The sequence below is a fragment of the Ochlerotatus camptorhynchus genome, unplaced genomic scaffold (genome assembly GCF_037179485.1).
Source record: "Ochlerotatus camptorhynchus isolate MF236.1 unplaced genomic scaffold, CSIRO-AGI_Acam_v1.1 ptg000266l, whole genome shotgun sequence".
Taxonomy (NCBI): Eukaryota; Metazoa; Arthropoda; class Insecta; order Diptera; family Culicidae; genus Ochlerotatus; species Ochlerotatus camptorhynchus.
Window position 1 is genome coordinate 2852534 of NW_027040756.1, and position 13130 is coordinate 2865663.

Consider the following 13130-nt stretch of genomic DNA (forward strand, 5'->3'; position numbering starts at 1 on the left):
CGAGATTTCTTAACATGATAATTCAAAAAAATCATAACTCAAAACCGAAGAAAAATACTTTGCTGTTTTTTTTTAGAGGTTGTGTAGAAAAACCACAAAAATTTTCAAAGAAAAAAAGGAAAACCGTGTTGCGCCCATTATCTACAAACCATAAAAACCATAAAAAAAAAACAAATACAATCAAAGTTCTTCAATACAAAACTCCAAGTTTTAAAACTTTTTATATTTTTTTTCTAAAAAGTATTTTTAATAACCTTTCATTTGATATTTTTGATCATTCGAATCGGCCCAGTGGTTCAAAAGTTATGACTTAAAAACAAGTCATTTTGGAAAAAAAAAATAAGAACCCATTTTTTGAACCACCCTAACATGGAAATGGTCACCCTAATGAGAAAATATAAAAAAAATAGGAGTCCCCCTAATTACAGAGCTAATAGGAGGGGCCAGGTGAGGTTCCAGAAGAGAACCTCGAGGATACGGAGCTGGGGATAGGATGGGCGGGAGCTCCCCTTAATAACATAGTTTTAATATTTCAGAGTTGGGATTTTTCCTTTAATGCTACCGATGTTGCTGTCGTTTTGAATAATCGTGGTCATGTGATCAAGTTCCGTGTTTTGTTCCTTTGTAGTCGCTGTGTTTAATTGTTGTTCCGTCCTTCGTCCGTTTCCGTGTTGTTCTACGTGCTTTGCTTGGTTCGATATTGCCAGTTCAAGGACTGTATATCGAATCGGAGTGAAATTCCTTTAAAAAATACTCGATTTTTCATCCGCGTGAAAAATGTATTTGACAAAAATTTCACTTCGCTTGGAACTGTAAATTGAAGAAATCTGATAATCTGAAGCTACTTGAATAGAAACGTTAATTAAAACTGCATTTCAGCGCATTGGCACAAGAAGATCCTCCAACATACTTATGGACTACTACACTACTTCATTTCATGAGGACACCCGTCTCCACAATTTTTTAGTAGATTCTAGGTTTATATGTGGTTCCAGTATAGCCTGATTGATACAATTGATAATCCAGCGGATCGGGTCGATTGCATCAAGAGGGTTCGATCTGTCTTCAAGCGAGGCTTCGAAGCATGATTTGTTTATTTATTTGTTTATTTATTTAAAAATTCAACTGACAATTATTGTCTAAATGAATAAAACTTAAACTAAATAGTTACGGTCAACGGTACGGAAAAGGCCAAGTAGCCGATGACGAAACACGTCAGCTGATACATTGAAGTCGAACATATAAAAACAGTTGTTGAATTGTCGGCTGGCTGCTCGAATTGGCTCGTGTTGTGTATAATTCCGGCTCCGTGGTTCCAAAAACAGAAAGTCGCGTTGACGAAGAGATCTCTCAGGGGCATACATATTTAGCTGTGACAGCAGTGTTGGACAGTCAATGTAACCTGTAAACAGCTTTCCAGCGAACATAGCTTGAGCGACCGTCCGTCTCACCTCTAATGGCTCGATTCCCAGGAGACGACAACGCTCCTCGTAAGGTGGCAGGTTCGTTGGGTCACGCCAGTTGATGAAACGAAGAGCATATCTCACAAACTTGCGTTGAACGGATTCAATTCTAGTGATCCAGCTAGCATGGAAAGGGCACCAAACAACTGAACTTGACTCCAATAAGGATCGCACAAGCGATCAGTAAAGTGACCTGAGGCATAGCGGTTCACGAAACTCGTCGGCAATGATGTCATTGTAGTGGATTCTGAAAGTGAGTCTGCAGTCCAAGGTAACGCCGAGATCCTTTATGTGCTCTACACGCGCAAGACAGCGTTATGATAGTTATTATCTAAGAGGAAGAGGAGACAACTGGCTTCTTTTTGTCTGTGACGTGTTCTTCTTCTCTCGCGAAAATGAGCGTGCAAAAACTATTTCATTATGGGCGACGCAGTCGACTGTCAACAAACATTTTTCCCTGTTGTAAAAATTCTCGCGTTTCTATACGTTCGCCCGACCAATCAGGTGCTGGTTCGCGTTTAATCGAAAATTGGTTCATAAAAGTCCCCCTATTGTCTCCTCTTCCTCTTAGGTTATTATCCGGTTGTGTTTATGTTTGACAGCTGCAGATTTTGCTTCTTCTTATTTGTGAAATGTCGATGATTTCTCGCGTCACTTTTCAAATAGACCAATGTCATATCCGCCATTTTCAGAAAATCGAAGTTAAAGTTCGACAGATTATTATTTTAACTGTTTAGAAACAATACATTTTGCAATACTATTTTTAATGTAGTCAGTAAATAATAACGTTGTAAATTCAGTAGAAACGGTAATATCACAATTTTAATTTTAATTTCATTCTACAATATAGAAAAAAAACTTATAGGACGTTTTGACTAGTCAAGTTGTACATCGGACATGTTACATTGGACGATTTTTCTCAATGACATAATCAATGAGTGTTACAATGGACGTTTCGTTCTACATGATACTAGATTCCCTTTCACAGATTTCAGAGTAGAGTACCTAACTTAAGATTGGCCGCGCCTTTAGAAAATGAGCACCAATCATGTTAGGCAGTGCAAATGACCGAAGTAACAATCATGTACCCATCATTTCAAACTGTACATTGGACAATTTTTACCTATGATTATGTTAAATAAATGAAAGTAAATTTGGATGGGGGCTTTTGTATCACATAGATGTATCATAGAAGAGTAATAGTTTGTATCGCTTAGCTCGTTTACTTTTGTTACTTAGGGCTTTTTGAAACGCGACGCGAGATTTCTGTGAATCAGCAATATCTTCGTTCATCCGTTTTCGAGTCAGTAGTCGGTGCCAAGGTATTGTTTTGAGTACTGGTATTGGTTCGAATCATTGTCCGTTGTCGTTGCTTGGGTGTTCGTAGATCAAATTTGGTTAATCAGACAGCTTCGGTGGCATAACAGTCATCCAAGAACACTTTGCTTGAAGCCGTTTTTTTTTTTTGGCTCGATTATACGTCAGTTATAGACAGATGATGTAAAATTACGAGTTTCAGCTTCGTTTATGCATATGTGTGAACGACCATGGTAACGTTACGGTATAGAATATAGAAGGTTGTTTTGGTGTATTTCAGCTAGTTTTGTATCGCTCGGTGAAACTATAAGAAATGAATTCATGGTAGCATCAAGAACCAATGACCATGCTATTGATTGGTCATACTCAGATGGTGGATCTCATCGGCAAACCATGATGATGGTAACGTATGAACGATCAGTGGCGTCCCGTAACCTTACTTTTTACCTGTGCACAAACTCTCAAAACCATATTTAATGCCATATTCAGCAATTTTTTGATAATTGTTTATGTTTTGAGAGTTGGTGCACAGGTAGATGTGAGGTTAACGAAAGGCCACTGTGAATCATGCCAACATCAACGCCACCGCTATCACTGACGGCAGCTTCAGGAACCAATGGCCATGCCAGAGAATTGAAACAGACCTGCCTTCTGAAGGAAGCAAAAAAGCGCAGCGATGCTGTATGGGTCATCCTTCAGGGTATCTCTGATGCCACCTGAGCTCCCGTATAGGGAACGGGGTCCGTAGTACTGCGGGCATTCTCATAAGAAATGCTGTATGTGAAACAATGTATGTGTCGCATTGCCTTCTAAATCCGCCTCCGCCTCCCATGTTGTGGGAGACTTTAGTATGGCCAGTTCTCAACCGGAATAGGGTGATTGGAGTCGGTGTTCAGGTGGATCCTCCCATTTCCTGGTATCCCCTTTTACCTTCCTTATAAATAAGTCTCATCAGTCCCATATCGTGATTATGATCCACCGCTCTTTGTCTTGGACTGGGATCGGCTTCCACCGTACCTCTGATCCCACAGTGTCCGGGACCCAGACGAAGGTTGTTTCTTTAGGAGCAAACTGCTGGATGCTCTGGATCCAGGGATGTTTAGCCGTTTCAGACAGAAGAGCTGCTAAACCACTGGCACAATCGAAGAATATGACGAAGGGTATGTTGGAGGGCAGGGTGGCATCTACGAGAATGGCGGCTGCTTCGGCAGTGAAGACGCTGCAGGGGTCTGGTAGTCAGTAAAAGGTGCACAGCTCCGAATCGGAAATACCAATACCGACTCTACCACCGCTTCGGGATCCGTCGGTGTATCGTGCTTGATGATAGTTGTATTTGGTGGGAGCGAACTGTCACCTAATAGATTAAGCGTCAAAAATTAAAAATTTAAATCTTGGTTTAAATGTCTGTGGGATCGATAAAAATATCGTTGTGCTCAGAAATTGAAGCTCTCGCAGATGATGTATAAAAACCGGTATGTTTTTAGAAATTAAACAACTCAATTCCAATATAATCTAATACGGAATATAATTACCAAATTCGAAGCTGAAAATAGTTTTAAGGAAAATTCTAAGAAGCGGCTCCCCCCCAGCAGGCCTGAGTTCAATCCCAGTCAGTGCCGCCGGGATGTTCTAAGGCATAACATCTCTGATCATGCCTTCCTTCGGAAGGGAAGTAAAGCCGTTGGTCCCCGGTTCATGAGTTGATGGGTCGATAGGTAGGGTCCAGGTGTGGAAGCTGCGCCTCCCTGGCGTCGGTAGCATTGGTGGTCAGCACGGAAAACAAGATAGGAAAAAAATGATAAGTTCTCCTACCTCTATAGGAACCGTGTACCCATAGCTGCGGTATTTGATACTTCTTGTTTCTATAGTTGCGGTATCGACTGGTTAATATTACGCTGCCACCAGCACAATTAAAATGTGTTGAACCTGCAACTATAGGTGCAAAGGCTACGTAATATCAAATTAATCTTTTTATTATTCTGCAATTTTAGCTATCTTAACGATTGAAACGTGTTATAAAAGCATAAATAATCGATCAAAAATGCATGTTACTCAATGTATCTTCAAAATCAGCATAAATCCCAGTACCGCAACTATAGCAGCGTTCACCATAATAAAAAGGTGGTTACTACATCAAACCATATTTTGCGAGGGTATTTCAACTAGATCTTGTTTCTGTGAGTGAACTTTCACCTATAAACGACAGCAACTTATCGAACGTTGAGTGTAGTTTTGTTTTGATCATGATCGGTCCTCGTCAAACGTCGCCAGCATCACCAGCCAGCTTGATTATTTTTCACTCCATTTCTACTTCCTCCCACCTGCACTCACTCTCGCAGAAAAATCTAAACGAATGCACACTCACTGGCACTCATGCTCTCACTTTTGATGGAATCTTTTGCCTCCTCTCGCTCGCTCTCTTGCTCTGTCTCCCTCAAAGGGAGGGGTGGGTGGCAACGAAACTGCGAACGGAAACCTTTCAATGACGCCAACAAGACAAACTTATTTTCACTAAATTTTACCTATTTTTCGGACTTTTCCTCCTGGATTCACTATTATTCTGATAAATCTGTCCTCCTTTCGAACTTTAACACTATTTTCCCAGGGAATCTTCTCTCTTTAGTCACTCTTTTTGGCGAATTAGGACGCTTGGCGCCCGCGACATCAAAAACACTTCATATTCCATTTAGAGCGATTCCTTCTCAGACAAATTCGGATTCTACATGTACAGTGTGCATTTAAGTTGAGTTTTTCACAGTTTTCATTTGGAAATTCACATTTTTAACACGATTTTTGAACAAAATCATACGCGTCCTCGGCGCAACACCCGACCGAAAACACTCGACTTTTTCTTCTTCAATCCAGTCTTCAGCTTCACTCGCCTTTCTCTCACGAATGGCCAAGAGAAGCAAGATGGCGGATTGAAGTTTTTCTTTCTTGAGTTCGACCGTTTGTTGTTGGATGTTGCCTGACTCTCTTTTCCATTGCTTTCGCTCAGATGCGGTTCGCGATGAGTGATCAATTGGCGTTGACGGCGACTATGTAGCTCTTTACTCCTATGAGAAAATCCATAAGCAAACGTCAGACTGTGCGTGAAACATCGCGGACTTCGTACTATCCTTTCACTCCATCGAAAATTCCAATAAGAAACTGTCTACATTTGCTGGAAGAGCAAATTTTTCGACAGTGCCGTCAACGCCAATGTTCTGTCACTAAAGTATACGCTCGCACAAATTTACTCTAAAGTGAGTAAAATTCCACTCAGTTTCGTTAAAAACTACGAGGAACACGCTAAGATAAGATTCCCAAAAATTAGGTTTTAATTTTACCTAAAATTAGGTTTTGATACTAATACCACAGACAAACAGACATAACACTCGCAAAATGTTCATCGAACAAGCATTTAACGGTCAATTTAAAAGTATCGTAATTGGTAGTACCACCACCTGTGGCGCGCATAGTCACCACCTGTGGCGCGTTTACACACTACCGCCATCTGTTCAGCGTACTACCCACCACAGTGTACTCTACAGATGGCGGTAATGTTTTAGCGACGATGTTTTACAGTGAGAAATATTCAATGTGTTATGTCTGTTTGTCTGTGCTAATACCACATCAGAGAACAGACATGGAGGCTCGAACAAAATTTCTCTAAAAACTTGTGTAAAGATTCCTATTCGACTTAAGCGCCACTAACGGCGACTTCAACAAAAAAATTATCGATACTAGCGCCAAATTGGTCGAAAGTGGAAAATTTATAGAGAAACCCTAATAAAAAATAACCACACTGAGCCAATATGACATATTCCTGTTATGTGGAAGTCTAATAAATTTGCGCTATAAGATAATCCAATGAAAATTATATGATTGAAAATGTGTCAGGTAAATTCTATATGAATATCTGATACATTTACAATGCTGATAATTTGGTAACTTTTATATGATCGTCATATGATAAATGAAAATCGGTCAAATTATAATAATTAACTGAAATGGATTTGAAACCCATAAGCATAAGCTTTACTTTTCACCACAACATAATATATGTGTCATAAATCAATCGAAGTAAAGTTTATGTGAAAATCACATGAAATTTACTTCTTCTTTTGACACATATATTTAAACGATTTCTAAAAATAAATCGAAAAATAAACATCACGCAGTGGGGAGCTTTCACAGCTGTGTCTTTTTTTATTGTAGCTGATTTGGGATTCGATCAAGAACTGTTGAAGTGTGATGCTTCCGGTGTTTGCGCTCGATTCCACTGGGACACGGCTGACTTCAAGATTGAGCTCGTTCAATTAGCATGAAGTAAGAACAGCTCTCCCGACATGGAATGTAGTGCAACGTAATGCTCGTTTTGCTAGAGTGAAGAAAAATAGCACTGACAAATTTATGCTCCGTTTCGGTGGTGTCGTGTATTCAAATCTTGCTTAATGCTCCTGTGTGCAATAAAACAACGACTACATTATATGAGTTCATGGAACTGGTTCATGGAGTTCGAGTACTAGTGCTGAAATCTGAATTAGCCGTGTAGAAGGCTTACAATTAGAATTTTAGCAAAGTAAATATTGCAGTAGAATCATGCCCATTTTTTCAATCTCAATACATTCTTTTCCGGAACCCCTTATCTTATGGAACAATGACAAACAAAGATTATTCAATACAGTATCATTTTTGCTAGCAATATTTAGTTCGACTAATCATTTTAATGAGTGTATGATAACATCGTTGAAAATTGTTTCAATAATTCACAAAGAACAATCATGTAAGATGTTTTTTTTATTGGGAGCGATATTCATCCCGGAAAGCCATGCCAAAACCTCGGCCAAAACAAATGTTTGCTGTTGGATTTCTTAAAAGGCACATCTATATGACTATATAATGATTGGGATAGATCTGTTTACAATCTTTAAACCTCAAAAATCAAAGGAAGCTATTTCAATTAGATATACATGTTTTCCTATACTGCAAAGTTAAATGACAGTCCAATAGTTTCTACATGTCTGTTTGCACGTGACATATCAACAAACGTCAAAAATCGTTAAAAGCAACTCCAATAAAATATACATGATTATCTTATAAGATATATTTTTTAGTGAGCAATATTCATCATGAAAACAGGTATACTGAATTTTCTCATAGTGCAAACTTATATGATTTTCCATTAGTTTCTAGATGTCTGTTCCTACCCATGACATATCAACAGTTTTTCACCATGAAATATATCAGACAATATTCATATACATCTTACCTATCGCTAACACTGTTCGAAGCAAAGTTTTATCAAGTACTAAGTATGTGAAATTACGATATAAATCATTCCATATCGCAGTCATAGTTTTTAAGTGATAATCCGATGGAATCTATCAATCATCACATAGAATGGATAAATCTGCTGACATTGCTATGTTATAAGATGGACCCAATAAACGATACATGTCGATTTGTTTCAGTGCATAAACGAACGACAACCCAAATAATAGAACTATTCCACAAATGGTTTGGATGATACCCAGAACACGTCGTTAAGCAAAATAACCATAACAATTTTATTAGGGAAATCAGGAGATGCTAACACCACGTAACGGCGACGTTCCCACTTATTTTACACAAGTTTCTGACCGAACTTCAACGTCTGTTCTCTGTGTTATAGCGCTATCTTGATGGTGCTTTCTATGTTGCAATTATTTGACAACCGTTATAACATGTTATAACTCTCCAGTCTGGCCGTACGTTCAACTACAGAGTTATAACATGTTATAGGGCTATCTTGATGGTGGTTTCTGTGTTGCAATTATTTGACAACCGTTATAACATGTTATAACCCTAATAAACGTGTACCATATACTGACGATATCTTAGATGGTGCGACCATACCACATAAAATTGGGATGATATCCCGAATTGGTGGTTAGGCGCCTCTTATGGTTATTGTTTATGCGGGAACTCTCCAGTCTGGACAGCGTTTGAACGTAATAGTACGTTCAGACTACAGAGTTATAACATGTTATAGCGCTATCTTGATTGTTGTTTCTGTGTTGCAATTATTTGACAACCGTTATAACATGTTATAACTCTCCAGTCTGTACAGCGTTTAAGTTCGTTCAGACTACAGAGTTATAACATGTTGTAGCGCTATCTTGATGGTGGTTTCTGTGTTGCAATTATTTGACAACCGTTATAACATGTTATAACTCTCCAGTCTGAACAAGGCATAAGCGTGAAGAGGAGACAACAACTATACGGTATTTCAAAACTACCCAAATTTGAGTACAATCCACCCAGATCGGTCAAAACCAGGCTAATGACAAGACCTATACTAACAGCCAGAGGTGGCAACAGTACATTTTTTGAAAAACCATCGTCCAGAGCGAAACATGAGCAAAACTGATATTGTAATGTTGAAAATGCTTGAATTTAAATTGAAAATATTTATATTATAGATTTAAAACGGCACATGTTATTTCAACTATACCAAACTTTCATGACAAAAGTTTGATTCGATACAAAAATTATCCACTTTTAATTATAACGACATGATAATATCATGCTTTTCAATTGACAGAACTACAATTTGTTTTGAAAGTTTCAACTTTTAAAAGTAGCATGCGCGCAACTTTTGAATTTACAGTTAGCTGACTTTTGTTTTGAAAGCTAAAGACTTTCTACCAAAAAGAACCAACGAAAACATTTAATTCTACCAATGGTTTTTTCAGTTTTACTAACGATAATTTTTTGTGTGTACGCGCCTGCCACTGATGGGCTGGTCGAAACTGAACCTACACTGAAATAAATTATGTAGTAAATTGATCTTAAATCCAGCGTTTATTTCTACCATGCCATATAATGGTAAAATCCACTGACCATACTGTTATTATAATCGTATTATATTAGAAAATCTTAAGCCAATAGCAAAAATGTCACAGTAGATTTCAGCATTTTTTGTAGTCCTCACAAATAAATTATTATGGTCAAATTTCTATTGATATGGTAACTTCAACAACATTATTTAAACATAGTGGATGCACAATTTTCATCCAACATCTCATTTTACCATACACGCAGTTAAAATAAAAACATGTCACCGACAATTTTTTACCAACTACATTTTATGTAAGGATTACCATCTGCATAGTAATTTTCAGTGTACATCGAAAACTTGCACTTCGCCATTTTGATAGCATCAAATTTATTCCGAAGAGCTCCGCGCGTGGTTGAGATTTTTTTCAGTTTTGCTTGTTTTTGTGGAAAATTAAAAGTGTTTCATAATGATAAATGATAATCCGATCGAGGAAATAAGTATTATCGTGGATGACAGACTGGATGACCCAAACAATATTGACGGTAAAGCGTTAATCTAAAACGTTTCCGATTGGGATATCCGCGATGCTTTTTTTTTTCTTTGCAGAAAGAGATCACATTCCGGAACTGGAAGAAATCATTTCTGAATGGAAACTTGATCCGGCCATTTATGCTATCCTTGTCCGTAAGTATGAGTACACAGCAAAAAAAAATGTAATATCGATCAACGTAATTCAAGCTGATGTATGAAATAATGATGTAATAGCAAAAAGCAGATACAATATTACATCAATGGGTGTAATTTTGTTCGCAAAATCGATGTACATCGTACAATGTAATATTACCCAATCGATGGATTGACCTGGTTGCAGCAGTTTCGATGTAATATTCAACAACTTTTTTTGCTGTGTATGTGTGAACAAATAATACTATATTGAATGTGCAAAATCTTAATTTAGAGCATGGAATTTGTGTCCAATATCTCAAGCTAGTGGAAGACAGAGCCTTGGATGATATTTTTTCCGTAGCGAGATGGACTGGCCACAAATATGCACTGCGGCAAAAATTAGTTTCGTGGCCGGAAAGTGTTCTATATCATACAGCAACAACATCGAAAACCATCAATTCTATTCCGACCGAAGTTACAGCTCCTCCAGCTACGGTGCTATGCAAACAGAATCCACTCAAGCATCGATTGCTTCCCACCTCCGTGACAGCTGCGTTACTGGATGACATCCTCAAGCGGAACGAAAAAGGAAAAATTGTCGTGAAACATTTTTTACAGAATAAGAAACTCGATGCTGCTCACCGGAAATACTTGGCCCATACGGTCGTCGACTATTATATAGCCAACGACTTATATTTTCCTCTTCCGGATATGTCAAAATTTGCTCAACTAATTGCGGAAAGATTTCCAAACGAGCTAATCGTAAATTAACTTCGTTGCTCCAACCATTTCAACACACTTCTTATACGTTTTTTCATCTTTCGTGCAGGAAACGTACTTTAATCCCAGAGACGTGAAGGTACATAAGAAACACCCTACTGGTTTAATTTATGACCGCTTCCACAATCGTAACAAGAAGAAGTTCGTCCAATCCAGATCATCAAGTGACAAGGAAACAACGTTTTTTTATGCACAATCGGTAGCTCTAAAACTTTCTCACGATGGTAAGTAAACCATATTTCTCGACAAGCAAGTGAAAAGGGCCAAGGAGCCACATGTAGACATCCGCTTCAAATGCCGATTTCCCATTTCACATGTTTGTTTCGGGTTTAAAAGATTTTAGTGATATCAGCAAAATCTTAAACACTTGATATTTTAAATTACAGAAATCGAAAAGCTTACTTCAGTAAAAAACTGGCTTCGTAACAATTCTGCCCCAGCAGAAGAAGTTCAACACAAGTGGAAAGAAACAATTTCATTGCGACTGCGATCAATTTTAAATGAGATTGATGTCGACAAAGGTGGTGTGCTTAGCGAGTGGCCAAGAATCCTGGACGATACTGGGTACTTGTTGGTAAGGAAAATTATACTGCACCAGTTTTAAATTACATTATTTTGTTACCTGTCTCATAACAAATAGGTCTTGTATTCGCGAGATAGTATACCTCGTCTTATTATATGTCTACAGATCGATTCGGATTTTGCTGAACTGTTTGGTAATCCAGATAAGTTATTCAACAACTGGGATTTTTTTTCACAAAAATTCCTTGACTACGTTCGAAACAACGACATCAAAGACGATTTTTCAAGACAATTACTAACTGCACTGGACGAATCCGCTATTATTCAAGGTATGAAGTAACTTAGCAACGTACATAGGACGAAAATAACTAATAATATTGTTTCATTATAGACGGCCGGGATTTCATCGTATGTATGGTATTCCAAGCACTCATCAAACCAACACGGACTTCTACACGTAAATTACCCACAATATTGCAGGCGCAAACTGATGTCTGTTGTATATGCGCAACCCACGAGGAATACTTAAGTGAGTGGCGTTCACTACGTCAAGAGTTTGAGACAGCAAAACTTCAACTCCCACCTCGTATCTTCATTGTTGGAAGTTTCGACGAAATTGAAGGATTCTACGTTGTGACAGGAAAAATTGAGTACAAACTTCCAACGTTTCTTCGTTGCCTGGATGTCATTGTTAAGCTGAAGTACGTGCTGAACTACCAATTTCCTGAGAGCTGTGAGTTATTCTGGTGCTTCGTGACCAGATTCTTTTACAATATCGACTACAAAAGAAAATCGAAAAACAATCAACTTCTACAATTGATCGCCTATCTGGAAACTGGAGATAATGGATTGTCATTTGTGCCGTAACTCGTTTCCCGCACTCAATATCCTATTACACCACATTCGGATAGAGCATGGGGCTCCTTCCATTTCTAATTTCAAGTGTACAGCATGCAAACCAGCCGCTCAGTTCAAGGATATCTACCGGTTCAAACGGCATGTCAAATTTCGACATTCTGCCTTATTTGAAAGCCCCAGCACACCAATTGAAACACACGAGGAAATCCATAACAACGAATCCAGCACGATTCCAGAGGAACGTTGTTTTCAAAGAGAAACAACTGAAGATACATTCAATGATGCGGGTAGCAGTATCGAAAAACTTGAGAAAGCTAGTTGTAGAGAAGAAGACATTTTAGATATAAGAAGTAGGTTAAGAGAAGATTTTCTAAGCTTTACTATGATATATTCATAGTATTCAAATACAGTAAGAAAAATTTGAGCAGGAAAGATGTAATTGAATTACAGCATAATATTACTGAACATATTGTTATGCCAATCATTAACACTCTATGCAAAATAGCATGTATACCCGATGATCCACAGTATCTAGATTTAGTCAACGACATCCGTGATCCATTTAATTTCATATGCACTGAGCAAAGATTCAATAGTCAGCTTCAACATTTGAATCTTAGACAGGCTCCTCAAGTTATAACTTTTAAGGACAATGACTCCAATATTGTATCGAAAGGGTGTCTTACACCTATCAAATTTCAAATCAAAACGTTTTTTGA

General features: G+C 38.1%; 1 protein-coding gene across 1 annotated transcript; it reads left to right on the top strand.

Annotated features, from left to right (window-relative positions):
* The first annotated feature begins 10007 nt into the window (after positions 1 to 10007).
* Positions 10008 to 12420, top strand: LOC135705406 (uncharacterized). The gene is made up of 6 exons (XM_065227136.1): positions 10008 to 10127; positions 10192 to 10265; positions 11081 to 11255; positions 11418 to 11605; positions 11720 to 11882; positions 11945 to 12420. Exons 1-6 carry the CDS (start codon positions 10052 to 10054, stop codon positions 12418 to 12420), a joined length of 1152 nt encoding a protein of 383 aa, XP_065083208.1. The 5' UTR covers positions 10008 to 10051.
* Positions 12421 to 13130: the final 710 nt, after the last annotated feature.

Coding starts and splice junctions, on each gene's coding strand:
- LOC135705406 (XM_065227136.1), top strand. CDS start 10,052: ATGATAAATGATAATCCGATCGAGGAAATAAGTATTATCGTGGATGAC. Junction 10,128..10,191: donor TGACCCAAACAATATTGACG/GTAAAGCGTTAA, acceptor TTTTCTTTGCAG/AAAGAGATCACATTCCGGAA. Junction 11,256..11,417: donor TCTAAAACTTTCTCACGATG/GTAAGTAAACCA, acceptor TTTAAATTACAG/AAATCGAAAAGCTTACTTCA.